Genomic DNA, 27879 nt, shown 5'->3' with positions numbered 1-27879 from the left:
TCACAGGTCAGAAGACAAAGCAGTTAGATGAGAAGAGAGTCCACTTACCTGTACCTCTGACTTAGCCTTACTGGTATTCTCCGGGTGGTTTTCTGGTCTGCAAAGTAAATAAAGCATGGGGTTAACAACTAAGCACCACCAGGCCATTGCTTCTGTACTGAACTCTTGTGGAGAAGAGTACTTTAGGGAACAGGAATGTTAATTCTTTCTACTCCCATATGCGAGACTACTCACAAAGTTTTTACTCTCCCACCCTAGCTTGGATCAGCTACTAAATGTTCTTAGAGAGTCTGTGGAATGAGAGTCCTTGGGTGGAATGCAAAATGTCAATCCTTGGAGGCCTGTTTTCTTTTCTTCCATTTCATACATGCTTCTTCTCAGCCTCAGTTATCATTAGATCAGCTTCAAGGCCAGTAATTTAGGGAGAGAGGTTATTACAATAGACTAGGAGGGAGGCTGTGGAATCTCCTTGGAGATCTCTAAGGAGAGGGATTTCCTGCCGGTTTAGGCTTTACTTATCAAGCATAATGCTGTACTCAAAGAGACCTAAATCCTTCCACAAGTTTATAACATTCATTCTAGTACTTAAATATTATATCAAATTATCAGTTGTTTCATATGTGTAAGGCTTCTCCAGTGAGAGAAAAAGCCCCTTCAGGGAAAGAAGCATGTCTTACAGGATCGGCCTAAGCAGAACTGTGAAGCAAGGAATGCTTTACACTGATACTCTCCCCCTTCACCCCATTTTGATGGTACACCATCCCTCATAATGACCAGTGATCTCATAGGCTCTCTTCTATCCAGGGAAATTAAAATTTACTCTCAGAAGAGGATCCTAAAACTAGCCACTCACATGTCAGCATGAATTATCTTAGTCAATATCTTGCCTCTCCGATGGGTACATACATTTTAATTTCAAACCTTTTGTCTAACGATGGAGCAAAAGGTTTTATCCCTTGTTAAAGGGTTCGAGCAGAGACAAGTGTTTAGGTGCGGCTCTGGTTCCCCCCAGATCTTACCATGTAGGCAAATACCTACTCTGCCTGAGTGTGAGGACAAGAAAAATTCACTGAACTAAGATCACTTCCATCTCTTTGGTTCCCTGATCCAGCCTAATCTTCAAGCCTGGTCCCAGGCTACGGGAAGAGAAATGGGCCGGGTGCTTTGTAGTTGGACCACCAGATGGCAGCAAAGTACAGCGGAGACAATGTCCCCACCACTGCTCCTGCATTCCCAGCCTGAATGCCTACATAGAACATTAGCGCTAGAAGAGGCCCAATAACTCACTGAATCCAACTCTTTCACTAGTAGGGAAAGAAACTGAGGCCCAGAGCGGGGAAAGGATTTGCCCATTACTACCACATAGCTCGGCCCTTTCAGCTTTAAGTTCCAGGTCCTTTCAAAATTATTCCAGAATTGTTTAGATTCCCACACAGAGAGGGTTGGCTTATCTGTTACTCCTAAGCCCCTGCCTCCTGGGCTCTGGTGGTCCACATCATTCTTCTGTCGTTTGCCAATGAAAGTTAGGGATAGCAATCAGGGATTGTGGCTGGGCTGGGAGGATAAATCCAACCGACAGAAATGTTTGTCCAGTTCTTCCTTTGGCATAGGAAGATGACACTAAGATAAACATTTCTTAGCCTACCCAGGGGCCATTTTCCTAGTAACAGTAATAAGAACTCTTTTTAAGGTAGAGCTTTACAGTTTACCAAAGGGCTTTTCTTACAACCATCCTGTGAAGACAAAAGTGCAAGTACTATCCTCCATTTCAAAGGATAAAATCTAGATGACAGTGAGATTAAATGACTTTCCCAGGATCCCTTGGCTAGTGCGGCTAGTGCATATGAGAGCCAGACATCAAGGCCCGGAGTTAGGAGATTCCATCCAGCGGCCTTTGCACAATACCGTGCTGCCTAGGAAAACTGCTTCAGTGACACAGTGACTTGATCTTTAAAAAGGTTTTGAACTTAGCTGGCTAAACAGAGATGTGGACCTACAAAGGACTGATAAGGAACTAATGACTCTGTCCAGTTTAAAAATTATGGTATTTTCAATACGTTGGAATGTAGCATTTTAAATCCTAATTCATATGGGAGGTTGGGAAGACTTCAGCAATAATAACAATAATAATAATAATAATGTAAAAGAAGTTCTGATCAAAAGGGTTCCTCTTACAAATGCAACTCACTGGTTTTAAATGGAAATATGATCAATCTGACAAACTTTTACCAGTAGCCTCCTATGGGCAAAGCACTGGAGACATAAAGATGAAAAACGGTAACTGCCTTCATGGAATTTACATGAAAAGTCATTTTCAAGGATCATGCAAAGCCTGCAAACATTTCACTCTAAATTATCTATGCTTATGGAAAAAAAGCCATGCTACAGATAAACCAAAAATAATTTCTAATTGGCTTCTGGTTACTTTTCCCTTGAAGATTTATCTGCATAAGAATGTTTGACTTAGGCTAATACTAAAATTCAATCAGTCAAACATTTATTGCTTACTCTGATAGGCACTGAGGAAGATACAAAGTTTATTTAAATACATAGTCCCTATCCTCATGGAACATGTAATCCAATAGGGAGAGAAGACATGAACTGGAACATGTAATCCAATAGGGAGGGAAGACACAAACTGAGACAGCTACTTACAGGACATTATATGCTAAGTGCCTTGTGGATTTACAAAACAAAGTGCTATTTATGCATGAAAAGATAAGAGAAAGCTTCATGGCATTTGAATTGGTATTTTAAAAATGGATAGAATTTCAACAGGCAAAGAGGAAGGGAGAACATTACAGGCATAAGGGGCAATGTGAGCAAGGACAGGGCATGTTTGGTGGAATTCTAAGAATCTAGTTTTGATGGAACTCTGTGTGTGTGTGTGCGTGTGTGTGTGTGTGTGTGTGTGTGTGTGTGTGTGTGTAAGTAAAAGGGAGTATGAGACAAAGTAGGGCAGTCCTAAATAGGGGGCACCCTTCAATGCCAAGCAGGGATCTGAATTTCACTCAGTAGGCAACAAGAAGTCACTGAAGATTTTTGAAGCTGGGAGTAATGTGATCAAATCAGTGCATGAAGAAGATTAACAACAACTAACATTAAAGTCTGCAAAGTGCTTTATGAATGTCATCTCATTCTATCCTCATAAGAACCCAGGGAAGTAGGTGGTATAAATATACCCATTTTACAAATAAGGAAACTGCGGCAGACTGCAGCAGTTAAGTGACTTGTCCAGGGTCACACCAGCTAGTATCTGAGGCAGGATTAGAACTCAAGTCTTGCTGATTCCAGGCCTAACACTCTATCCACTGAGCCAACTAATTACCTCTGATAGAACTTGATAAATGATTAGATTTTTAAAAATAAAATAGAAGCAACAATAAAATAGAAAAACAATAAAACTAGAAGCCCCAAGACTTTTAACGTGGAAAACAGAATGAATGGTGGTGCCACGGTCAGAATTTAAAAAAAAAAAAGAGTAGGTTTATCAGTAAAGATAATGAGCTCACTGGATTTAAGATGGCAGTGAAAAATCCATGCAATGACGGGCATTAGATGGTTGGAGAGGCAGGTCTGGAGATTAGAAGAGAGTTCATAGCTGGACATACAAAATTACTTCCCTCTATACACATCACTAAATTAGGGATGGGGCACACACTGATACATGTGACAAATGGCAAAAAAAAAAGAGTCTGGTATTAATAGTTGTCATAAATAATTACTTCAATATTTCAATGAATCTGTGGGGCTCCATCAAATAGATCACAGCCCACCCACACCTCATCCCGTGTACTTTTTGTTCATGTGCTAAAAGTCTTCCCTTCACTTAGGTTTTCCATCTTTTACCCCCTGCTCTCACCATAACTGGCCCATCCTCTTTTACAAACATATTTGTCTTGAATCATATCCTTTACACTTTTTCTTGCATGTGAATCATCTTGCAAGATCACAGCCTACTTTCACCCACCACACATCTCTCCACTGACTTTGGGTTGCCTGCAGAGATTCTGGCATTCTATAGCTTGTAATCAAACACCAAAACCAAGATAGCATATATTTTTAAAAATGCGTTTTTGTGCTAGGGAGTAGCCTGGTATTATTATTACTCACCCTGCAATTTCCCACATGCAATTCGGTTCCCTTTCTTCCTCCTTGTCAATTCTAGGTCCAACTCACTGTCCATGTGCAGTATGTCACAGATATATATGCTGATGGAACAACTCCATGAATTAGCCTTCTAACTGTATGACATAGTCTGGATAACAGGTATTTTTTATCCATTTAGCATTTATCGTATGGATCAGTAGGCCCATTTCTGCTGAATAACCCTGTATCTCCTTCGAGGACTCCCACTGTTCTGAAGCTTGATAAAACCAGCTAAATATGATCAACAAACAGAAGCATCTTCCATCTGCACTCTTTGAAAAGCATCCTCTGAGCCAATACAACAGAGTAGCAGGAGGAAGTACAGTGACCTGCACCCCTATCCTCTCACCCCTACAACTTCTCCAAAAAGACCAAATGTTGATCAACAAATCCAAGAAAAAAGTATACCAAGTCATTTTTCTAGCCCAAGCTGACACAAATAAATAGAGTGCTCTGTGGACATCAGAAATGGGGTATGGGCGGGTGTACACCACATGGAGCATCCCAGAGCAGGGTAAGCCTGTGCACCAGAGGAAAAAAAAAGATCCTGGATCCAGCAGAAAGGAGCCTAAATTTGCATAGGGCAGAGGAACAGGTGCTAAATGGCACCTCTGTCAATACTTAGCTCTGAATCACAGGACAAACTGAATAGGGCATCTGTGCCTAAGGGTGGTGTTCCAGAGAGGAGAGTGGGCAAAGGCCTTCAGGTGTGTTTTGATCAAGGAGCCAGTTCAGAAGCAAGTAGCAGCTGTGTGGCTTGGACCCCAGAAGTGGAGTGGGGTCTCAGCTTCAGCTTCTAGCTCGGTATAATAAAGCCTATGATAGAATAACAAGGGTGGGAATCCCAGACCAAAATGAAGACTATAGTTCCATCACTGTATTAACAGAGCTTTCCAGATGGCTGATAGCTGCTGAGTTCAGAAGTAATCTACTGAAATTCCAAAAGCAGCAAGCCCACAAGCCTATTGTTCAGACCCAAACTCAAGTCAGGAATTTGCAGAGCTCGGACAACAATCAGACTCTGCCCTGGATCAGACCACTTTGAGGACACTAAAAGTTTGCAGGTTTCCAGCCTGACCTGTCCCTGGAATCTTGGAATAACACAACATTGAATACCCCAAGAAACCACCAACAGGACCAGCCCAGAAATTCCCTCCAAAAGTGTGCATAGCCCTAATGTAAAGCCCAAAGTCAGGAAGCTGGAAAAATGAGCAAAGAAAAAAATAACCCCACCATAAAAAAGCTACTTTATTGTGGTTACAGGGATGCTCAAAATATAAATCCAAAAAGAGAAAATGTTTGCAAAACCTCAAAGAAAAAACACAATTTGAGTACAAAGTCAACTAGAATTCCTAGAAGAGACAAGGCAAGAGTTTTAAAAAAAGAGTTTAGCAATGGTTTTTGAAAAATGAAATGAGAGTCAGAGGAAAAAATTTTTAAATTGGGGCTATGAATTAAAGAAGTAGAAAGAGAATTAACAGGTTAGCACAAGAGGTATAAACCCTTACCCAAGAAACAAACTCCCTGAAAATCAGAATGGACCAAATAGAAGCTAATGACTTCATGGGACAATAGGAAAGAAAACAAAGTCAAAAGAATGGAAAAAAACACAGAAGGAAATCTAAGGTATATCATAACAAAAACAACTGTCCTGGAAAACAGATCAGGGAGAGGTCATTTAAGAATCACTGGAATACTGGAAAGTCATGACCCCCCCCAAAAAAAAAGAGCTCTGAAATCAGATTTCAATAAATCATGAAAGAAAACTGCCCAGATCATCATCATCATCATCATCATCATCATCATCATCATCATCACCACCACCACCACCACCACCACCATCATCTCTTTCTCCTCCGCTGCTTCTTCCTCATCATCACTAGGTTTTATATAGCGCTGTAAGGTTTGCACAGTGCTTTACAAATCTTATCTCATTGGTCCTCATAATAACTCTGGGAGGTAGATGCTATTACTATTCTCATTTTACACATGGTCAAACTGAGGCAGACAGATGTCAAGTAAGTTGCCTGGGGTCATCCCACTAGAAAATATCTGAGGCTGGATTTGAACGGTCCAGGTCTGGCACTCTATGCATTGTACTACATAGCTGCCTCTAGAACCAGAGAACAGATGGAACTAGAAAGAATCCATTGGTCACCTCCTGAAAGGAGCTCCAAAATGAAAGGGAGATCATAGTCAAAACCCAGAGATTCCAGGTCAAAAGAAAAAATACCACGAGAAGACAGAAAGAAAGAATTCAAGTACCAAGGAGCTATAGGCAGGATCATGTATGATTTAGCAGCTGTCCCTACACAGAAGCCAGAGCTTGGAATACAATAGTCCAGAAGGCAAAGGCTTAGAGCCAAAAACACCTTTCTCAGCAAAACTGAATATAATTCCACATTTGAAAAAACAGACCTTTAATAAAATAGAGGATTTCCAAGCATTCCCAATGAAAAGACCAGAGCTGCATAGAAAATATGAAGTACAAACACAGAAGTCAAGAGAAACATAAAAAATAAATGTGAACAAAGAATCATAATGGACTAAAAAAAGATAAAGTGTTTACATTCTAATATGAGATTAACATGTGTCTCTTCAGAATCCTATCATCATCAAAGGACAGAGAGGGAGTCTAATTAGACAGAAGGCCTGAGAGTGTTTCTACTAGGTCTTGATGATCTTAAAGAATGGAAAGGAAGGGGAAGAGGAATACACGGGAAAGGAAAAAGGAGAGGAAAGTTAGGGGAATTTATGTCACATTACTGGGGTGTGGATAGTAGGATTCTATAAAAACAAGGAAGAAGGGGTGAAGGGAACAGCTGACACATGAATCTCACAAATGAACTTGTCAAAGGAAGGAAAAACAAACACACACAGTTGGGTACAGAAGTACATTTCACTCAACAGGGAAACAAGATGAAAAGGGCAGAAGGCAGAATGAGAGGGAAGGTAGATGAAGGGAAGGATTAGTCCTGAGCAAGATAAACTTTTAAGGATTTACAAAAATATAGCTCTGTAGTGGCAAAGAATTGGAAGTTGGAGGCGGTGCCCATGAATTGGGGAATGGCTGAATAAGATACATAGACATAGATATAGATACACACATATATTTAAGACAGTGTGCATATGTATGTATATACACACATGCACATGTGTATAGGTATGTGTATATGTACATGTAGGTATGCACACTTGTACATGTGCATGTATTATATATATCATATAATCACATACATCATGTACATATATGATATGATAGAATATTACTGTGCTGTAAGAATGAAGAAGAGGATAGTTTCAGAAAAACCCAGGAAAACTTGTATGAATTAATACAGCCTGGAATGAGCAGCAACAAGAGAACAATTTACATAATGACAATAGTGTTATAAAGGCAAACAACATTGACAGACTCGGGAATTCTGATCAGTGTAATGACCAAGCACACAATTCCAGAGGAGTAATGATGAAACTTACCAGCCACCTCCTGATAGAAAGGTAAAGGACTCAAGAGCACAGAATGGATTTTTTTTGCAGGGCGGGACACAGACAATGCAGATATTTACTTTATTAACTATACAAGTTTGTGAGAGGGGTTTTTCTTTTTCAGTGGTGGTTGGGAGGAGGAAGTTGGAGAGAGAGATAGCAGATTTTCACTGATCGTATTTTTTTTTTTTTTTAGAAAGAAAAGCATCCTCCATTACATGGGCAAATGCCTTTGATAAGCATATGTCTTCCTCTTTTAGATCTCACTTGGCAATAACCAAAGTGTCATAAACAGAATTATCTTAGTTATATTTATCTTCTGGTGATGAAATCCTCTGTACTTAGTTAAGCTGGTCTTTGGAAAGCAGGATCATTCTGTCACTGGATCTTCACCTAAATAAGTTTCTCTACCACAGCAGAACCTGCCTTAGCTCAAATTCTAACCCAGCCAGGAGAACTTCCAGTCACCTTCATCCCATGTTGAAGCTTCAGAGTAAGACTTTATGGAAGCAATAATAATTAGTAACCAGATGGTTGGTTGTTGTCCTTCATTCTCAAAGAGGACCACAATGATATCACTATGCTGGGGTCAAGGTACAGTGTCTGCCTGTGCCTGATCAGACTAATATGAGCTTGGAATGCTCTACCACAGGTCAGGCACAAATAGTCCATATGAACATTTGGGGTGGAGATGTCTCTAAATTTGTGCATCTAGCCTTTCTTTTGGGCTACTGCAATTATGCTTCACTCATAGAACACAGTGCCTTCTTTAAAGTATGTTTGCCTAAAAGACTATTTTACAGAGAACTCCAGCAAGGCAGGTGCTCACATGGTGGTCACAAGGACACTCTCAAGGTCTCTCTGAAGAACTTTGAAATCAATTGCATGACGGAGGAAACGCTGGCAAAAGGCTGCCCAGCATGGCATGCCCACATCAAAGTACCAACCAGATAATTCATATTTAGCTAATCGAGAGATGGCAAAACTTTAAATGGCCCTTCCAATAGAAGATGATGCTTTCAGGACTTTGTCACTCTCTCCCATGTGTGAGTCAGTCAATAGTAGAAAGAAGAGCTATTAAATGGGAGCTCTTTACCCAAGAATGGAGAAGAGGGAGAAAGGCCCAATGCAGGCTCAGCATCCATCCAACACTATCTCAGTGCCTAATACGACAGTTTCTATACCTGTGGTGGCGCTGACTCCTCCTCATGGTCACTCCAAGGATGGCAAGCATTATGACGGTAAAGCAAACAATCCCTACGATGATCACATGCTGATAGTTACTCAGCACATCAGTTCTGAAGGCGTCTGTGGGTTTCAGTGCTTGAGGACAGACACAAACAGTAAAGAGAATGGCTGTGAGACACTTAAGACTCTCTCTTCCCCAAGAATCATATTCTTTGAGTTCAGACACTGGTATTTCCAAGGCAATTCAGCAAATATTTAAAGAGTAGCTAGGAACGGGGATGTAGGCTGACTTCCACCCCAGATTAGGTTATTAAGACAGTAGTTCCTGACCAGTTTCAGACCTAAAGTCTAATCCTACTTACTCATCCCCACAGTGTGGGGTTAGAAGTAGAAAGGAAAGGGGGGAAAAAAGAGGTTTAATTTTCTACTAACACTAGAATTTTCTTCATCAGCAACGTCATCTTTTCTCAATGGCTTGCTAGTCTGCTCAAGCCTTCCCATAGCCTTAGAATCTGGTACCCTCTGGCACTGGCCACTCTGCTCCTCACAGGACTGTGTCTAAATATTCTTAAACCTATGGCATTAAGATTTAAACCTAAAGATTGTGCTTCTTACCAGGCCCATCCCCAACTTCTCCTTTCTTCAGTCACAATTTACTATTACTTAGTCTATGGACGGTGCTATTAACCAACGAGGAAGAAAGATCTTGCTGCATTCATAAGTGGTCATTTAGCCTCTGTTTGAACACTTCTACAGAAAGGGAATCAGTGTCTCCCGAGGTAGCTCATTCTACCGTAATACCTCCAATGGTTAGAAAGTCAGTACATAAACCTAAATCTATTCATTTGCAATTTCTACCCATTCATCCCAACTGTGGCCTACAGGACCACATAAAAGAATTCTGTAATCCCTCTTCCATGTGATTACCCTTTGCAAATACTTAAAGACAGCTATCAAATCCCCCTTAAATCTTCTCTTCTCCAGGCAAAAATATCCCCATTTCTTGCAACAGATCCCCAAATGACATGATTTCAAGGTCTTTTACCATTCTGGTTGTGTGCCTCTGGGCATTCCTCAGCTTATCAATGTCCTTCCTAAAATGTGGTACCCAGAATGGAGCCTAATACTGGAAATGTGACCTTACCAGGGTGGGACAGGACTATCACCCACCCCTTCCCCCACCACCTCGTCCTAGACACTAGGCTCCTCTCAATGCAGCCTAAGATTGTATTTGCTTTTTTGCCTGCCGTGTCACACTGTTGTCTCATTGAGCTCATCATCCTCTAAAACCCCCAGTCTGAAGAAGCTGCTCTCTAGTCCCGTGTCTCTGCCATCTTACACTCATGAAGCTGATCTTTTTAGAACAATGCCTGCAGTGTTCACCTCACAGAGTGGTTGTGAAGATCAAATGAGGTAACATATACAAAGTATTTTGCCGATCTTCAAATGCCACATAAACGTTAGCCATTATTGTTAATTACAGTAAACACTTTCCAACAGAGGTCCTACATCATCCATCTTTCCCATTTATTCCCCCTGCCACCACCACACATTGGCCCAACTCAGTTTTCCCCAACACAGCAAGCAATGCATCAGTGTGGCTGACTGGCCAGATTTTACCCCTTATCCCCAGGGCTCCAGCCCCTCAAATTAAGCTCTCCCCATGACCAAGCATTCATGTACTTGTGAGCTTAGCTGGGACTACTCGCAGCATGGTTGTCTTCTTGAAAACATTGTTCTCTTGGTGGACCTGGATCTCACAGGTGTAGACTCCTTGATCAGCCTCTCTCACATCCTGCAGCAAAATGGAGCCATCATTGTCTGAGATTTTCCCCACCAAGCGCACTCGGTCCTTGAAGTGCCCCACGGGCACACTGAGGTTGGCATAGTAGTACAGCACAAACTCCCCCTAGGAGGTGATGCAGAGTCAGAGAAAATCAAGAGGTGAGCTGTGCCAGGTCTGGGATTTTGGGGGCGCACATGCCTGTTGTTGTCTGTGGATAACCAATAATTATCATGAGAAAGCCTTTATTATACACCTAATACATGGCTCTGTCCAGAATCTAACACTGGAATAGACCTCTGCCCCTGCCCATCAGCTGCCTACAGTCTAAGAGAAGAGATGCCATCCTCTGGTGAGACAGGTACATAACCGCTGCAATGCTAGCTTCTGTCCTGGAGGTCTAAAATGCAGTTCTCTTTGCTAGAAGGTTTCCCCAAAATGTCCCCACCCCACCTTGTGTTTTGTAATCTGACAGTCCTCTAGCAGCCAAGTCAGATCACTCTTCCTATTGGATGAGAAAGTGAGGCACGAAGAGAACATGAGGAATGGAACTCAGGACCCCTGAGAACCATCAAGCCTCGTAAGCCTCATCCCTCTTCTGCTGAACTGCTTCCACAGAACCCTGGGTCCTCTGCACAAAGCAACCATAGTGCGAAGGGGAGAAAATGCCCGTGCTATTACTCCAGAGGACTGGCTGGGAACAAAATAGGATTTCCAGCTCTGGATGGAGGGCCGATGGTCTTGAGGGGCAAAGTGAGAAATGCATTTTTGGACAAGGCCAATATACGAGCGTGTTTTGCTCAACTGTGCTTATCTGTTATAAGGGAAGGTTTAAAAATGTTTTTGGTTGAGGAGCACTAAGGAGAAGAGTGATACTAGTGATAGTGATGTCAAAACAAAGCACAAGAGAACAGAAAGTAGTTAGAGGAAGACACAGACAAGCAAAATCACTTTGAAACTAGTACGTTGAATTTATTTTATACTTTAAAAAAACAGCCATACATAATAATAGAGATTAAAGGTCTCCTATACAATCTGAGAACCTTAGGATCATAAATTTAGAGCTGGAAAAGAACTGTAAGACCACTAAGTCCAACCTCTTCGTTTTAGAGATGAGGAAACTGAGGCACAAAAAAGATTAAGCGACTTGCCCAGGGTCACACAGCAAATAAGTATCTAAGGTAAGATTTGAATCCAGGTCTTCTGGACTCCAAATCCACTCCCCTACACACCAAACACACAGACACACACAGACACACACACACACACACACACACACACACACACACACACACACACACACACACCCCAAGTCTCTATTCTTTATATATTGAAATGTATGTTTATTGCTGTTTCTCAAGAATCACAAAAAAAAGAAAATACTCATGCTAATGAGCATCTGGGAGGGGCCATTGTTCCTCCTAATCCAGCAGAAGGCTCTTCTGACCAGAACAGAGGCTGCGAACACAAAGCTACCCACCTGCCTTCCTCACTTTTACCTCTCACCCCAGGTCTGTAGGAACCTGTGTTCACACACCACCCCAACATCTGCCCCAACTAGGATCTATGAGTTCATCCTTATTTACCTCCCAACATGCTCACTCACGCTCTCTCTCTCATATTTTGTCTCTCTTTCTCTCCTACCCCCCCTTCAAATGGTCCTACTCTTCTAAAAAGAAAATCCAAAGGAAAAGATGAAGACCAGACACTCTACCTTGTGGTTTCCTTTTAAAAATACGTGTATGTCACAAGCATCCTATGCTATAAATCTGGGCCCTCATGTAACTGTCCCCAGAGTGGTCACTAACTTGATTAGGAACTTCTGCATTTGTGGGCTCTGTCAATAAATTTAAATCCCTAAGTTATCCCATGGAAGAAGGGAAGGGAAAAAGATTGATTGAAGCACCTACTATGCACCAGGCCCTATGTTAAGTGCTTTGCAAATATTACCTCACTTGATCTCCATGACCACCCTGAGAGGTAGGTGTTAATATTATCATTCCCATTTCACAGTTGAGGAAAGTGAGATTCAATGACTTCCCAGGGTCATCCTCAGGCCTTCCTGACTCCATCCCAGCGCACAGTCCACAGTATAGCCTAGAAAGGCTATTTCCTTTCCTATCTGTGAGCCCGTGTCATTCTAGAAATGGGGTGCACTGGTCTCGTTCTCCAGAAAGTTGTAAAATTGGGAGCTCTCTTCCTAAGCATCTGATCTCTGCAATCCATCTTCCTGTCCCCACTGCTCTGTAACCATCAGCCAGAGGAATCCGTATCAAGCGCCACTTCCCCCCTTCTCATTACCTGGGCACGCTCACGCTCCCCCGAAGAGAACATCCAGTCCACTTTAGTCACTTGTTTCTTCCCAGGGCTCGGTAAGATGCAGGCCAGTAGGGCTGACTCACCCACACGTGCCATCAGTTCAGGGGAAGAAACAACCATGTCATCGAGACCCCAGACACAACCTAAAAAATTCAAGGGCAAGCGGAAAAAGTTTAAATGGACAACTTCACCAGGAGAATTCAAGGTTTGCCACCAAGTACACTATACCTCCCTCCCAAGAAGAGCTCTCTCTCACTCAAAACAAAAATGGAGCCAACAAGGTTAAGTGAAATACTTTCCAGCCAGTCAATAAACATCTGTTAAGCACCTACTATGTGCCAGATAGTGTGATCCACACTGAGGATACAAAGAAAGACAAACAGAGTGCTGGGCCTGGAGTCAGGAATTCTCAAACTCCAATCTAGCCTCAGCCGCTTACTAGCTGTGTAACGTGGGCAAGTGACTTGTCTGTCAGTTTCCTCAACTACAAAACAGGGATAGCAATAACACCTACCTTACAGGGCTGTTGTGAGCTCAAGTGAGGTCATTTTGGTAAAGTACTTAACCACGGTGCCTGGCACACAGGAGGTGCTATATAAAGGCTAATTCCCCTCCTCCTCTCCCCACCCCTCCCCCCCACACTCCCAAGGAACTGGCAATCTAATGGGGGAACATCAAAACCATCTAGCACTGTTCAAGAATAGCGAGATTAGTGGAACAGACTAGGCAAGGGAGATTCCAAAACAACAGAAATCATTAACCTTGTGTTTGATAAAGGGGAAAACATAAGTTACGCAGGGAAAAAAACTCCCCATTTGATAATAAATTCAATAAAAAATGGAAAGCAGTCTGGTAGAAATTAGGTTTAGACTATCGTCTTATACCAATACATTCTAAATGGGTACACAACCTTAATGTAAAAGCTCATATAATAAAAAAATTAGAAGAGAAATAAATCATATACCTCTCACATATGAGTAGGAAACGTATTCTTAATCAAACAACAGATAAAATAGATAACTTTGATTACTTAAAACTGAAAAGCTTCTGCACAGACAACATTAATGTAATGTAATAAGAAAGGAAGTGATCGAATGGGAAAAAAAACTTTGTATCAAATTTCTCTGATAAGAGTTTGGTATCTAAGATATATAAAAAAATCATAAATACATGTAAGACTAACAGCCATCCCCCAATAGATAAATGGTCAAAGGATAAGAACAAACAGTTCTCAAAAGAAAAACTACACAATCACTTGAAAAATACTCCAAATTACTACTAATAAGAGAAATTCAAATCAAAACAATCCTGAAGTTTCACCTCGCACCCATCAAAAATTGCCCAAAATGGCAATAGTCAGTGCTGAAGGGGTTACGGGAAGAAAGATATACCAAAACATTGTTGGTGGAGCTATAAATCTGAAATTATGCAAACCAAATGATCAAAAATGTTTACACCCTTTGAACCAGAGACTCCATTACTTGGATTATACTCCAAGGAAGCCATCAATAAGAAAAAAAGTCCCCATATACTCCAAAATAAATGTATTTATTTATTTATTCAGCCATTCATTCATTCATTTATTTATTTATTTTAGTGATAGCTAAGAATTACAAACAAAGTAGATGCCCATCAATTGGGAAACTGGGGAATAACCACAAACTGCAGTACATGAATGTAATGGAATATTATTGTGCTGTAAGAAAGGATGTGTGTGCTGAATACAGGGAAGCATGGAAAGATCTATATGAACTGATGCAGAGTGAAGGAAGCAGAGCCAAGGAAACAATATAGTAACTTCAAAGTAAAAACAGTAACTACCTGCAGCAGCGGACAGAAAAAGGACACACCAAAAAATCAAAAGTAAAACTGTAAAGATCAAATGGGACACAAGTGAAGAGATATGAGAGGACACATCCAGACTACCCCTTTGTGGAGGTGGGAAGCCTAAAGGTATCACACATTGCAGATTGGACTTTCTTGGTTGCTTTCAGTTTTTCAGTCAGTTGTACTGACTTTTTTTCCTCTCCAAAAAAATCCTACTTGGTATATGAGAAGGCTCTCTGGGAAGGAGAAATGGAAGGATACATGCATGGGATACTATGGTGATATCAGAAACAGAAGATATCAATAAAAACTTACTTTAAAAATTTAAGATCAGATAAGGGAAAAAAATCTAATGAGGGAGACAACAAGCAAGTAACTCTACAAACAAGCTACGTACAGAATAAATAGAAAATAGTCATCAGAGTAAAGGCACTAGAATTAAAAGGAGCTAAGAGTTGCTTCCTGTAGAAGGTAGTCATCCAATTTGGGTTAAGTGAGAAGAAATGTGTCATAATATTTTATGCGAGCACTGTTTGAGCTTCTCATACTCACTTATATATATATTTTACATTAGTTATTTACATGTTAGTTATTTGTATTAGTTATTCACTATTTCACATTAGTTGCTTATATGTTATTTACATTAGTTATTTATATGTGTATCTTACGTACCTACAGTCTTCATGAAGGCAGATTATACCTTTTAGCTAAACATGACGAATCCCCCAGTGCCTGGTACAATGCTCTGCACACAGCAGGTATTTAAAAAAGGCTTGATGGACTTGAATAAATCATAAAATGCCAACTGTTGGACTTACATAATAAAAACTCTAGCTGCTACCCTTAAACAGTCTGAGCCATCCCTTGCGTGAGCCAAAAGAAACAGGGGAAATCCAACTTTCTGATCACCTACTTGTGTGGCTACATCTAATAAACAGGAAGTGGAAAATTACAACTCTTGCTCTTGGTCAAAAAGTTACTGGTTCCTTAATCTAAAAAGCCAAATCACGGGTTTTTTTTATTTTTTTTAACCCCTATTCTTTTAAAAAATTATAAGCTAGGCTGGCTGATTCTGGCTTCAGGACAGATCATAGGACTCCTTGCTACTTGGCCAAGCATACATCCTCCTCCCTGACTCAGCCTTTTGTTTGCCTTCTTCTGCCCGTCTCCTTCCTTCAGACACTGACTTCCCAGCCGGTAGGCCCTTCCAACTGCCTGTTACCTTCCTGTGTGCATCAGAAACTACACAAATCATTTCAAGGCCAATGACAGAGAACCCCATTAGATAGATGGGTATTTCAGATTTCACAGCCCAGTATCTCTGCAAATGAATAAAGTCAGGGAAAGAACGCGAGGGAGGGAAAGGTGAGTTAACACAGGCACAAAGACATAGACTGGGCTCAGTTCAGCTCAAAGAAAAGCCAAGCAAAGCCACATGAGAATAAACAAAATCAATACGCCAACATTTCCATCCAGGCTCTTTTTCCTGAGAAGAGATATTTAACTTCCTCCCCAGCAGTAGGGACTCCAAAATCTAAACATGATAGGAGTTTTTTGAAAGGAATCAATATCTCCAAAGAATACCAGCGGGGAAGGCACCTCCCTTCAAGTGAACCAGTTGGTTTACATTTAGAATGAGGGAGCTGAGAGATACAGGGACACCGTCTCAGCCCTACCGCTGCCGCTGCCACTGCCCAGAGACCGCTGAAACCCCCGTCCGTCCGTCCGCTGCCACCACTCACTCCAGGCACAGAACATTCAGTCACGGATAAAAATGAGCTGGTGCGGAAGGCCAAACTGGCTGAGCAGGCCGAGAGATATGATGACGCGGCAGCCTGCGTGAAGTCTATAACTGAGCAAGGAGCTGAATTATCCAATGAGGAAAGGAATCTTCTCTCTGTTGCTTACAAAAATGTCGTAGGAGCCCGAACGTCATCTTGGAGGGTTGTTTCAAGTATTGAGCAAAAGACGGAAGGTGCTGAGAAAAAACAGCAGATGGCCCGAGAATACAGAGAGAAAATTGAGACCAAACTAAGAGATATCTGCAATGATGTACTGTCTCTATTGAAAAAGTTCTTGATTCCTAATGCTTCGCAAGCAAAAAGCAAAGTTTTCTATTTGAAAATGAGACTACTACCGTTATTTGGCTGAGGTTGCTGCTGGTGATGACAAGAAAGGAATAGTGGATCAATCACAACAAGCATATCAAGAAGCATTTGAAATCAGCAAAAAGGAGATGCAACCAACGCATCCTGTAAGATCGGGTCTGGCTTTGAACTTCTCTGTGTTCTATTATGAGATCCTCAACTCTCCAGAGAAAGCCTGCTCCCTTGCAAAGACAGCTTTTGATGAAGCCATTGCCGAGCTTGATACGTTAAAAGTGAAGAATCATACAAAGACAGCACACTAATAATGCAATTACTGAGAGACAACTTGACATTGTGGATATCGGACACCCAAGGAGATGAAGCTGAAGCAGGAAAAGGAGGGGAGAATTAACTAGCCTTCCAACTTTTGTCTGCCTCATTCTAAAATTTACACAGCAGACCATTTGTCATCCATGCTGTCCCACAAATAGTTTTTGTTTACAATTTATGACAGGTTTACGTTACTTCTATTTGGATTTCTATATTTCCCATGTGGTTTTTATGCTTAATATTAGGGGAGTAGAGCCAGTTAACATTTGGGGAGTTATCTGTTTTCATCTGAGGTGGTCAACATGGGGATATGGAATTTTTATACACGTTTTACATGTTTGGCATAGTACTTTTGGTACATTGTGATTTCACAAGGCCAGTGTTAAAACAGCTTCTGTGTCTAAGCAAAGAAAACTGCCTACATATTGGTCTGTCATGGTGGGGGGATAAAGGGATAATTGGTTCCAGCCACAGGTGGAGTTATTGTGGGTACTTTAGGGTTGGAGCACTCATAGCTGTGGTAGAAACGGATGTCCCATAGATACTACATGTCATTCCATGTGTATCTGTGGAATACACAATCTCAAGGTGTACACCTTTATGATTGCAGCTGCAAAAGTGTTCCTTAAGACAAAGTTTTAACCCAGTCAATTTACTCTGGAGAAGGGCAGAAACGGTTCACGTTCCATTATTTGTAAAGTTACCTGCTGTTGGCTTTCATTATTTTTGCTACACTCATTTTATTTGTATTTAAATGGTTTAGGCAACCTAAGAACAAATGTACAAGATGCAGTAAAAATGAAATGCTTGATATTCATAAAGTCACTGTATATCAAGCACAGCAGTAAAACAAAAAACCCATGTATTTAACTTTTTTTTAGGTTTTTTGCTTTTGTGATTTTTTTGATACTTGCTTAACATGCATGTGCCATAAAAAGTTAACAGTGAAATAACTTGAGAGGATGGCTAGCTTTGTTTAATGTCTTATGAAATTTTCATGAACAATCCAAGCATAATTGTTAAGAACATGTGTATTAAGTTGATGTAAGTGGAATAAAAGTTTTATGAATGAAAAAAAAAACATTTAGAATGAGTCTGAGAAGAGCAAGTGTAAGAGTGGCTGCTTCTAAAGCAAATGTATAAGAAACTAATTTTTAATATTGTTTTTAAGGGAATGGTTGATGGTCATAGTGTCAGATTCAAACAGAAATAGAAGCCACTGAACTATACAGAAGAATCCCTGTAGGCTGCATAGCGGCTTAGTTTTAAAGTAATGTTATCCATATTTTATTGTATTCTTGTTTATTCTGCTAAATATTTTCCAATTACATTTTTGATCTGGTTCAGTCTAAACTTAGGAGAGCTGTGGGTCACATGTGGTCTGCAAACTGTATGACTGAAACCTCTGGTCAATAGCATTTATTCTTTTTCTTCCTGTATTATGCTGTCTGTTACACAGAGCTCTCATTTCAGTTCCAGCATCATTTTTTAATTCTTTGCTTCATTTCCCCCAGGAATTCCAGCATAGTTTGAGGCACATCTATAGATTTCTTTCAGCCTTTATTTGTAGATAATGTAGTTATTTTCTTCCGGGTTTATTTCTTGAGTGTCTCTCACTCCATAACATCTCTTAATTTTTTACTTTTTTCTACTTACTCATTTCTCCAGCCTTACTTCATGAACTGGGACTTTGAGTTGGTGTCAGGCTCTGTGTAGCTCTGGATGGGATGGCAAGGCCTTCTCTGGTACTGACCTTTATTATCTAGTGTCTGGGTGATGAGCATTGTGGTAAAGGGGCCTCTTAAGTGCCAGGGCAGTGTACATGGAATGGTTTAACCCAAAGCATGCCCTGACAGCTGCCTTCCCCATCAGAGCCCAGCAGGCTTCTGAGCCCTGGTTTGGGGTCAAAGTAATATAGCTGCAGGCTCCAGGTTTCTTGGGTTAGACCCTGATCCAGGTGCCCAGTACAGAGCATACCAGGCTCCAAATTTTCCTTCCTCACCCCTTGTCTGGAAATTGACAGTCTTCAGGGGAATTTACTGCTAGGCTGGGTTTTTCTGTCTGGATTACTTTCTTAGAGCGCAAAGGTTTCTCTCTGTCTCTTTGTCAGACCTGGGCTGGCAAAATGAACTAACTGTAGTTCTCCTTGAATTTCTTGATCAATCCTTGCTGTAGGTGTTGTGCTAGAGCTGGGCTTTGCTGCCTCCTCCCCCTTGGCCATCTTAAAGAGGGCCTATCTAAAGCATTTAAGTGAAGGCCCACCAAAGGTTAACAGAGGCATGAGAAAAGCTAGAGACAAAACTTTAGACTGAAGGATGAACTTTTACAGAAAAATCTAAGTAAGGAGCTTCAGAGAAAAAGGTATTTCTCACATAGGCTAGGCAAGACCAGGACACCAAGCAGAATTTCTTAGGGTTCAGGCCACTATTCCACCATGCCCAGCCAAACTAATGCAAATGCTTCAGGTTTATCTCACAGGCCACTAGGAACACATCCAAACGCCCTCCTCATTCTGTTTCCCTGACACACACATTCTCCAAGGCACAGACTTTGTGTTTGGATGTGGTTGTGCCTCACATCCCCAGGGGAAGTTCTCAGCATGCTAAGTTAGATAATGGCCCAGTTTTCACAACTTCAGAGAGCAAGAGGCATTCATACACACACACAAACACATACACACATTCAAGACCTGAGCATCAAGGAAAGAGGGTATGAAGTAGAGGCATTCTCTCTCCCTGAAAAGCCATGAAGCAAAAAGAAAAAGAGGAATGAAAAAGGAAGAAAAGATTAAGACTAATGGGACCCAAGGTCTCTCACCTACACCATCTCTAAAACCATTTTTAGAGATTAGATTTAAGAATCTAGACTTAGATTATTACATTTTCCATCAGCTTAAGTACCCTGTCTGGCCTATACTTTGGAAAAAAAATCAGACTGCCCAGTTTAAAAATTAGCCCTTTAAAAAACAATAATAATAATGCTTATATGTGTACATGTATATATAGTAATTTAAGTTTGCAAATCACTTTCTTCCAATAACCTTGAAGAATAAGTAATTTAAGAATTATTATTTCCATTTACAGATAAGAAAACTGAAGCTCAAAAAGGTGAAATGATTTATCCAAAGTCACATAAATAATAAGTATTCAAACTCAGGTCTGCTGACATCAAAACTAGCATACTTTCCACTGTGTGTGTATATATGTGTGTGTGTGTGTGTGTGTGTGTGTATATATATGTATGTATGTATGTTTGTTTGTATGTATGTATGTGTGTGTATAACATCATGCCATCTCTCTGAATACGATAATGAAAATGTTATATAATGGGGTCCCAGAATAGCCAGTAAGAAGCAGGACACTCTAGTTTTCATGCAATAGAGACTGAAACATCATTCCAAAGAAGAATTGGTCCAATGAATTTTAAGACAAAATTGTCAACAAAATTGCAAAGAGCAAAATTGTTGGTTCCTTCTCAAAACACAAGTAGAACTGAAAACAAAACTGGTTTTAGAAGAAATTGAACAAGACTTATAAGAAATGAAATATCACATTTATACCCTCTCCCTCTACTTACCCAGCAACACAGATATCAGTTTAAGTTCCAACAGATAAAACATTCTGCTGTCTTTTTTCAACCTTCAAAATAAAAACACAGAAAAGTTTAAAGTTGATTTCAAGAGAACATACAGCAACCAACTGTATATTGACATTGGGGTGGCAACCCTATGCAACTGCAATCCAAAACAGCCTAACAATTTCACATTTGAAAGTACTGACTACATAGCCTTGAAATTCTCATCTGTCCTCTCAAATGAAATGGAAACTTTATTTACGCGTCATGAAAAGATGTGCAATAGAGTGCCAACCTTGGAGTCAAGAAGACTTGGGTTCAAGTTCATGTGCCCATGAACAAGTCATTTGATCAAAGATGAGTTGCCAATCTACAGGGACAGAAGAGTCACCATAGTAGAAGTTCCCTACATTTATGAAATTACAAGTCTAGATCCTCCTCTACTCCCATCCCCTGCCTTACCAAAACCAAAGAAGAATGGGTAGGGCATGTGAACAAAGTAGGAGATGGACATAGAAAGACAAAAGTCCTAATTCAGTGAATTCCATCCTTGTAGCAGTGCAGCCACATGAAATGGCTGGGGCAATTTGTTACAAGGGACTGGTGATGAAAGAGAGAAAATTAGTCAGGGAACAAACAGAAGGTAGAGAAAGTCTAGAACAACCAAATCAGCAATGCAGTCCAAACTTTATCCTACCTACCAGCTCCTATGGAGGGGCTCAGGTCCTATGAGGATGATTACTATACACCAGGGATGGGGAACCTGAGGCCTCGAAGCCACATGTGGCCCTCTAGGTCCTCAAGTGCAGCCCTTTGAGTGAATCCAAACTTCAAAGAACAAATCGCCTTAATAAAAGGATCTGTTCTATAAAACTTGGACTCAGACCAAAGGCTGCACCCAAGGACCTAGAAGGCCACATGTGGCCTGGAAGCCTCAGGTTCCCCACCCCTGCTCTACACCATTCAGCTTCACATGAGGCTACTGGTCTCAGTCAGGTCTATTTTCTATTTCTCACAATGGAAGGGGAAGTCACCCCCTTTCAGCAGAAGGAGAACACATCACATAAATAAGGTAAGAGGAAAAGATTTGTGAAGATAGAAGAACTGCTGCTCATCTTTGCTCTGATAAGTCTGGTTCTCTTATGTCATGTCTGGCTTTATTCATAACCCACATCTGAGCAAGAAAGGATCACCCGAAAGTTTGCGAGTCCATTTTCTAATTCTTCACTCTACCTCCACTAGAAAAAAAATCAGCAACTACACCAGGAGGCCAAGCAAAGAGAGGGGCATCACAGGAATAGCAAAAAGAAGCCTGGTCTCAGAGTCAGAAGACAAAAGGTTCTGGTCCTGGCTCTGCTACTTACTCCTTGTGGGACATTGTCCAAGTCACCCCCTGACCTTTGGTTTCATGGTGTGTAAAATGGGGAGGAGCGGGATGAGTGGAGAATAGTACCTGTTCTGCCTTCCTCATAGAGTTATTCTACCAGACGAGATGATATAAGTGACAGCATCACTTACTACCACTTCGTAAGCTACTACAAAGTATACTAGAATAAGCAAAATATTAGAAGCAATGTGTCCAACAACTGGGGGATGGTTGAATAAATTGTACTATAAGGATATAAGACAGCTAGGTGGTGCAGTGGATAGAGCACCAGGCCTGGAGTCAGGAAGACCTGAGTTCAAATCTGGCCTCAGACACTTAACTTACTAGCTGTGTGACCCTAGGCCAGTCACTTAACCCTGTTTGCCTCACTTTCCTCATCTGTAAAATAACCTGGAGAAGGAAATTGCAAATCACCCCAGTATTTTTGCCAAGAAAATCCTAAATGGGGTCACAGAGTCAGAAATGACTGAGACAACTCAACAACAACATAAGAATATAATAGAATAGTTTTACACTTTAAAAATGATAAATAGAAAGAATTCAAAGAAATCTAAGAAGTCATAAAAAGTAATACAGAATGAAGAAAGCAGAACCAAAAGAACAATCTACACAGAAAATTCTTTTGCTTTTGATCTGAACTTGTGATTTCATCTGAACCTCTTTATTCAGAAATTCTGATTAATAATGCAGAAGAGCAACCTGTCTGCCACTTTTTACAGTTGTAGAAAATTATTTGGGACATTGAGAGGTTAAGAGACTTGCCAACAGTCACAGAGCTAATATGTATCAGAGGCAACACTTGAACCCAGGTCTAAGGCCAACCCCTCTCTCCACTATACCCAGTCTGCTTCAAATTGTTTACAAATGTGGAAATAAAAGACACTGCACACCAACAAAATCCATTTTAAATTCACCAGACAACTGTGTTACTACCTTGTTAAAGTTAACATACACAGCTTCTGCTTAATGATCAATCCGTAAATAACAGAAGCATACAGCTATATGCATAATCATTTGTCTCCCTCTTTTCTGTTTTCTGTAATTGCTTTCATTTAGTTTGCCTTTTTCTTCTTTTGTTATTGTTTCTGTATTTCAATAATACTGATCAAGGGAATTTAAAACAAAATTTACTAAATAAAAATATTTCTAAAACAAATTACAAAATATTTTAAAAACTATAATAATAGAAGCTCATTATGGTAACAGCACAGAAGACAAGGGGAAAGTAGTTTATTTGCACGGGTGTCTTTAGATCAGATTCACAGATTCATCATCAAGAGCTTACAGAAAAGTCCTACGGACCGTAAGCCAAAGTGGTCAGACTTGCATTTGTAAATTTTAGGAAGGGGATGGCAAGGATGAGAAAGTATGAATTACAGTGAACATGAGAATTTAAAAGTGAAAGCAGTAGAAATCTTATGACATAACTAGTGATTGCACTGATTGGGGTACAATAAGAGACATGTTAAATTCTCCAAAATTCTAAGTACATACAGCAACAGCCTGACAAGGTTAGTCAGTAAGGTAGATGTCAGCTCAGCAATCAACTCTCGTACCATCCATCAGATACAATCTTAAATATCATATCTGTAGTATTCAACCTAATGATGACTCATCAATGTGTACAGTTCTTAGAACTCTAGCACTGTTTCAAAAGGAAACCAATGACAGAGAGATGGACCTGAAACTACCTGCTAAACCTATGTGCTAGTTAGTTACAGCCAAAACGAAAGGGGGAAGCGGTCCTTTATCAGAATCTAATACACCCACAGTATTTTCAGAAAACTGTGTCCTACTTTCTCTAAGGACTGTAAGATAGTGTTGCTGATCTTCATCGATGGAGCAAGTTTTTACACCCAGAGTTCCCTATACAGACGAAATCTGAATTTTTTTTTAAAAGTGATTCACTTAAAAAAAACAAAAACACAGATTCACAGAATCACATTGTTGAAAAAACCTCACAGGCCATCTCATCCAACTCATACCTGAACAAGAGGCCTCCTACAATATACTCAAATGATTATCAAGTCTTTGCTTAAAGATCTCCAGTAAATGTGAATCTACTCCTTCCCAAAGTGGCCCGTTCTACTTTAGGATACCTCCCACGGTACAAAGTTCCTCCTTACACTGACACTAAATCTGTGTCCTTCATTTTCACCCACTAGTTTCAACGCTGCCCTCTGGGACCACACAGAACAACTCCAATCCATTGCTCTTCCATTCAATAGCCCTTGAAGAGTACAATCGTGTTCCCCCCAAAGCTATCTTTTTTATCCAAGCTAAAATCTCCAGTTCCTGCAACCAATCCTCACATGGCCTACCCCCACCATTCTAATGACCCCCTTCCCTTCTTAACACACTTTAGATTGCTTATGTATTTCCTAAAATGTGTTGGTTACAACTGAACAAAATATCCAAGATGTTCCCTGGCCAGGGCAGAGAAAACAGAACAGTCACCTGTCTCATCTAGGACATTCTCTGTCTCTCTTAATGCAGCCTAAGACCACATTGGCTTCCTGGCTGCTAGATTAAACTGCTGACTCTTGCTGAGCTTGGGGAGGGGAGAGGGCTCTAAAATCCCAGATTTTTTCAGATGAACATCCTCTATCCATGCTTCTCCCATCATGTACCTGTGAGGTTGATTTTTTTAACTCTAAAATTTTACTACTAAATTTCATCTTATTAATATTTGGCTCAATGCTGTATCTTGTCAAGATCTTTTTGATTCCTGACTTTGTTATCTAACTCTAGCTATCCTTCCCAGATCTGTCATTTACAAATAGGATAAGCATACCATCTGTGCTTTATCTAGATCTTTGATAAAAATATTACAAATAGCAAAGGTCCCCGGTTGGGGCACTCCAGTGAAAATTCCCAAGTTGACATCAGGGCATTACCGCCTACTCTTTAGGTCTAGCCATTTGGGCAGCTACACAATTACCTAAACTGTCTGCCCCACAACTCTCTATCTCTTCCAGAAAGAAAATATGAGATTTTATCAATTGCTTTGCAAGAATCTAAGTAAACTATCTACAGCATTCCTCTGATTATAGTGATCCTATCGATCATTTTTAACTATTGGCTCTTTCTCTGCTATCTACAAACATACCCAGATCTCCTCCCACCCAAAAATCTTTGACCTGACCCTCAAGCAATCATCCTCTATGTCTGTCTCCTCATTTTCACAGCCAAACTTCTAGAAAGAAGCTTATATTAATAGTGTCCACTTTCGTATATCCCATTCAGCTTTCAACTTTTGCTGACATGACTTAGGACCCCATACCTCAACTCCAAGGTTATACACAATTCAACTGCTAAATCCCATAGCCTTTTCTCAGTCTTCCCTCTTTGACCTCTCAGAAACGTCTAACGCTTTCAATTAGCTCCTCATCCTGGATACTCTCTGTCACCTTTTGGCTTCCATGACACTGCTCTCCTCCACCCACTCTGGTTCCCCCCTCTGCCTGTCTTAGCAATCCTTCTCAATCTCCATGTTGTGCATGTTTACAGGACTCTGTCCTGGGCCCTCTTCTCTCTGAACTCTCACTTGGTGCTCTCACCACCTCCCAAGGTTCAATTATCAGCTCTATAGAACTGACTCACAAATGCACATATCCGGCCTTCACCTCTTGTGAGCTCCCCGCCCGTACCACCACTACCCACGGAACATCTCCACATAGAGCATCCCATAAGCATCTCAAACTCCAATCGCCCAACAACGCCTTGCTCCCACTACACTTCATCCCTTTCCTTTTGAGTCTCCCTGGTTCACAGCCTGGGCGGCATCCTGAAATCCTCCCTCTCACTCAACTTCACATCTCTTCAGTCACCAAATCTTATTGTTTCTTCCTCCACAGCATCTCACCATCACTCTCATAGCCCTGGGTTACCACCCAAACTCAAGCCCTCACCACCTCTCAGCTGGACGATTAAAATAGTCTTGAAATTGGTTTCCCTCTCCTCTTCAGTCTAACCTCTACACAGCTGCCAAGTTGATATTCCCAACACACAGATCTGACCATGTCACCAACACCCCCAAACCCCCATCACCAGCTTGAAAAGTTTCAGAGGCTCCTTATTGGTTCTAGGACAAAATACAAATTCCTCTTGTTTAGCGCTTAAAGCTGTTCCTAACTCATCTTTCTTGACTGATTTCACAAGACTCCTTGGGTGCTTGATGTTCCAGCTAAACTGGCTTTTTTGCTTGCTCTTACACTTACATAAAATCTGAGTCTCTCAGTATTAATTCTCCTCCTAAGACCATTTAATAAGTACTCTATAACATCCCTTCCAACCTTAAGATTATATAGCTCTATGATTCCATGACTACGTAAAAAGGGTGTCAGCCACATAACCTCAGACACAGGGGTGCCTTATTAGCACAACCTAAGCTATATCAAGAGGCACCTGGATGGCTCAGTCCATAGAGCACTGGGCCTGGAGTCAGAAAACTTGAGTTCAAATCTGGCCTCAAACACTCATTAGCTATGTGACTCTGAGCAAGTCACTTAACCCTGTTTGCCTCAGTTTCCTCATCTGTAAAATGAACTGGAGAAGGAAATGGCAAACCACTCCAGTATCTGCCAAGAAAACCCCAAATGCAGTCACAAAGGGTCAGACACGACTGAACAACAAGAATCTCTATCAGAGACAACCCTCCCCCCATCCCCACACTGGTAAGGAATACAAATGGTAACACAATCCATTTTCTTCCAAATCTCTTCCTCCTTAGTCAGGTCATGACTCCTCACTAAGATCACAGCTTCACAAATGGTGTGACAAGCACGGATTCTGTCAAACTCCAAATACCCTGAGAGGCAAGGTGTTGGTGGCTTCTTGGTGTAAGATCCTGTCTGGTGATGGGAGTAGAAGCAATAGAGAAATACAGTCTTCTCACAGCTTTAAGCATAACTAGGCAAAGCCCTACCTAAGGCAACAGACAGTTTCCATTGATTCATTTTTGGCCTCTTATTAAAAATATTCCTTATTTTTCTTCTGTCACAAAGCAACTTATCATAAACCTTCTTTCAGATGGGCAAAATGAAACACAGAAAATCTAACTAACTTGGCCATGACTATCTGGTTCAGTCAGGTCATAACAAGCTAAGACACCTCACTCCCAATTCTTCAGCTAAAGCTAATACCATCACATAGACACAGAGTCTTATGACCCAACAGTGGGGTCAGTTAAAAAAAAAAACACTTTAGAAACTTCCTTCCTTTGAACAAGAAAACGCTCAAATGGGATAAGTATTTAGAAAACTAAAGGAAAATGCTTACCTAAAGTGATGACATGCCAGGAGAGACACTACAATTGTAAACTCCTCAGATGGTATCGAGCTTCCCCAAAGTCTGATTCAAGTGGATCCTAGAGGCATCAGAGCAAATCAGATGTGTGCATTTTGAGGCAGCTGAGGAGAAATACAGGAACCACTAGCATTAAGTTCTTGTTTCAGTCTTTGAGCCCACAGCAATGCTTTTATTTTAAAAAAAAAAGTTTAGGGGTTGACTTACTGAGGGAGCCGTGATCACATCTGCTCGTGTTTATGTATGTCATCTCCCACACTAGATTGTGAACTCTTTGAGGGTAGGTAACATCTAATCTAATCTCAGAGCACTTTCCATAGCGACTTGTACATGGTAACCACTCAGTAAATATTTGTTGAATAAATGAACGAGGCTTACATAACAATCTTACAACTTAAGAAACCATTTGTTCTATGATCTGAGTCACAGTGGTCTGCTATAGT

The 27879-nt window shown here is 40.8% G+C and overlaps 1 protein-coding gene and 1 pseudogene across 1 annotated transcript in view; one reads left to right on the top strand and one right to left on the bottom strand.

Annotated features, from left to right (window-relative positions):
• Positions 1 to 27485, bottom strand: part of JAML (junction adhesion molecule like) — a 32558-nt gene extending 5073 nt beyond the window's left edge. The window contains exons 1-6 of the mRNA XM_036742800.1: positions 27410 to 27485; positions 20746 to 20807; positions 12908 to 13068; positions 10507 to 10732; positions 8820 to 8958; positions 49 to 97 (exon numbers count right to left, since the gene is read on the bottom strand). Of these exons, the coding sequence (XP_036598695.1) occupies positions 49 to 97; positions 8820 to 8958; positions 10507 to 10732; positions 12908 to 13068; positions 20746 to 20788 (618 nt within the window). The 5' untranslated portion in view covers positions 20789 to 20807; positions 27410 to 27485. The remainder of the gene's footprint in view (positions 1 to 48; positions 98 to 8819; positions 8959 to 10506; positions 10733 to 12907; positions 13069 to 20745; positions 20808 to 27409) is intronic.
• LOC118840072 lies at positions 15466 to 17251 on the top strand (annotated as a pseudogene).
• Positions 27486 to 27879: the final 394 nt, after the last annotated feature.

Source organism: Trichosurus vulpecula, chromosome 2 (assembly GCF_011100635.1).
Source record: "Trichosurus vulpecula isolate mTriVul1 chromosome 2, mTriVul1.pri, whole genome shotgun sequence".
NCBI lineage: Eukaryota > Metazoa > Chordata > Mammalia > Diprotodontia > Phalangeridae > Trichosurus > Trichosurus vulpecula.
This window is presented reverse-complemented; position numbering and strand designations above follow the sequence as displayed.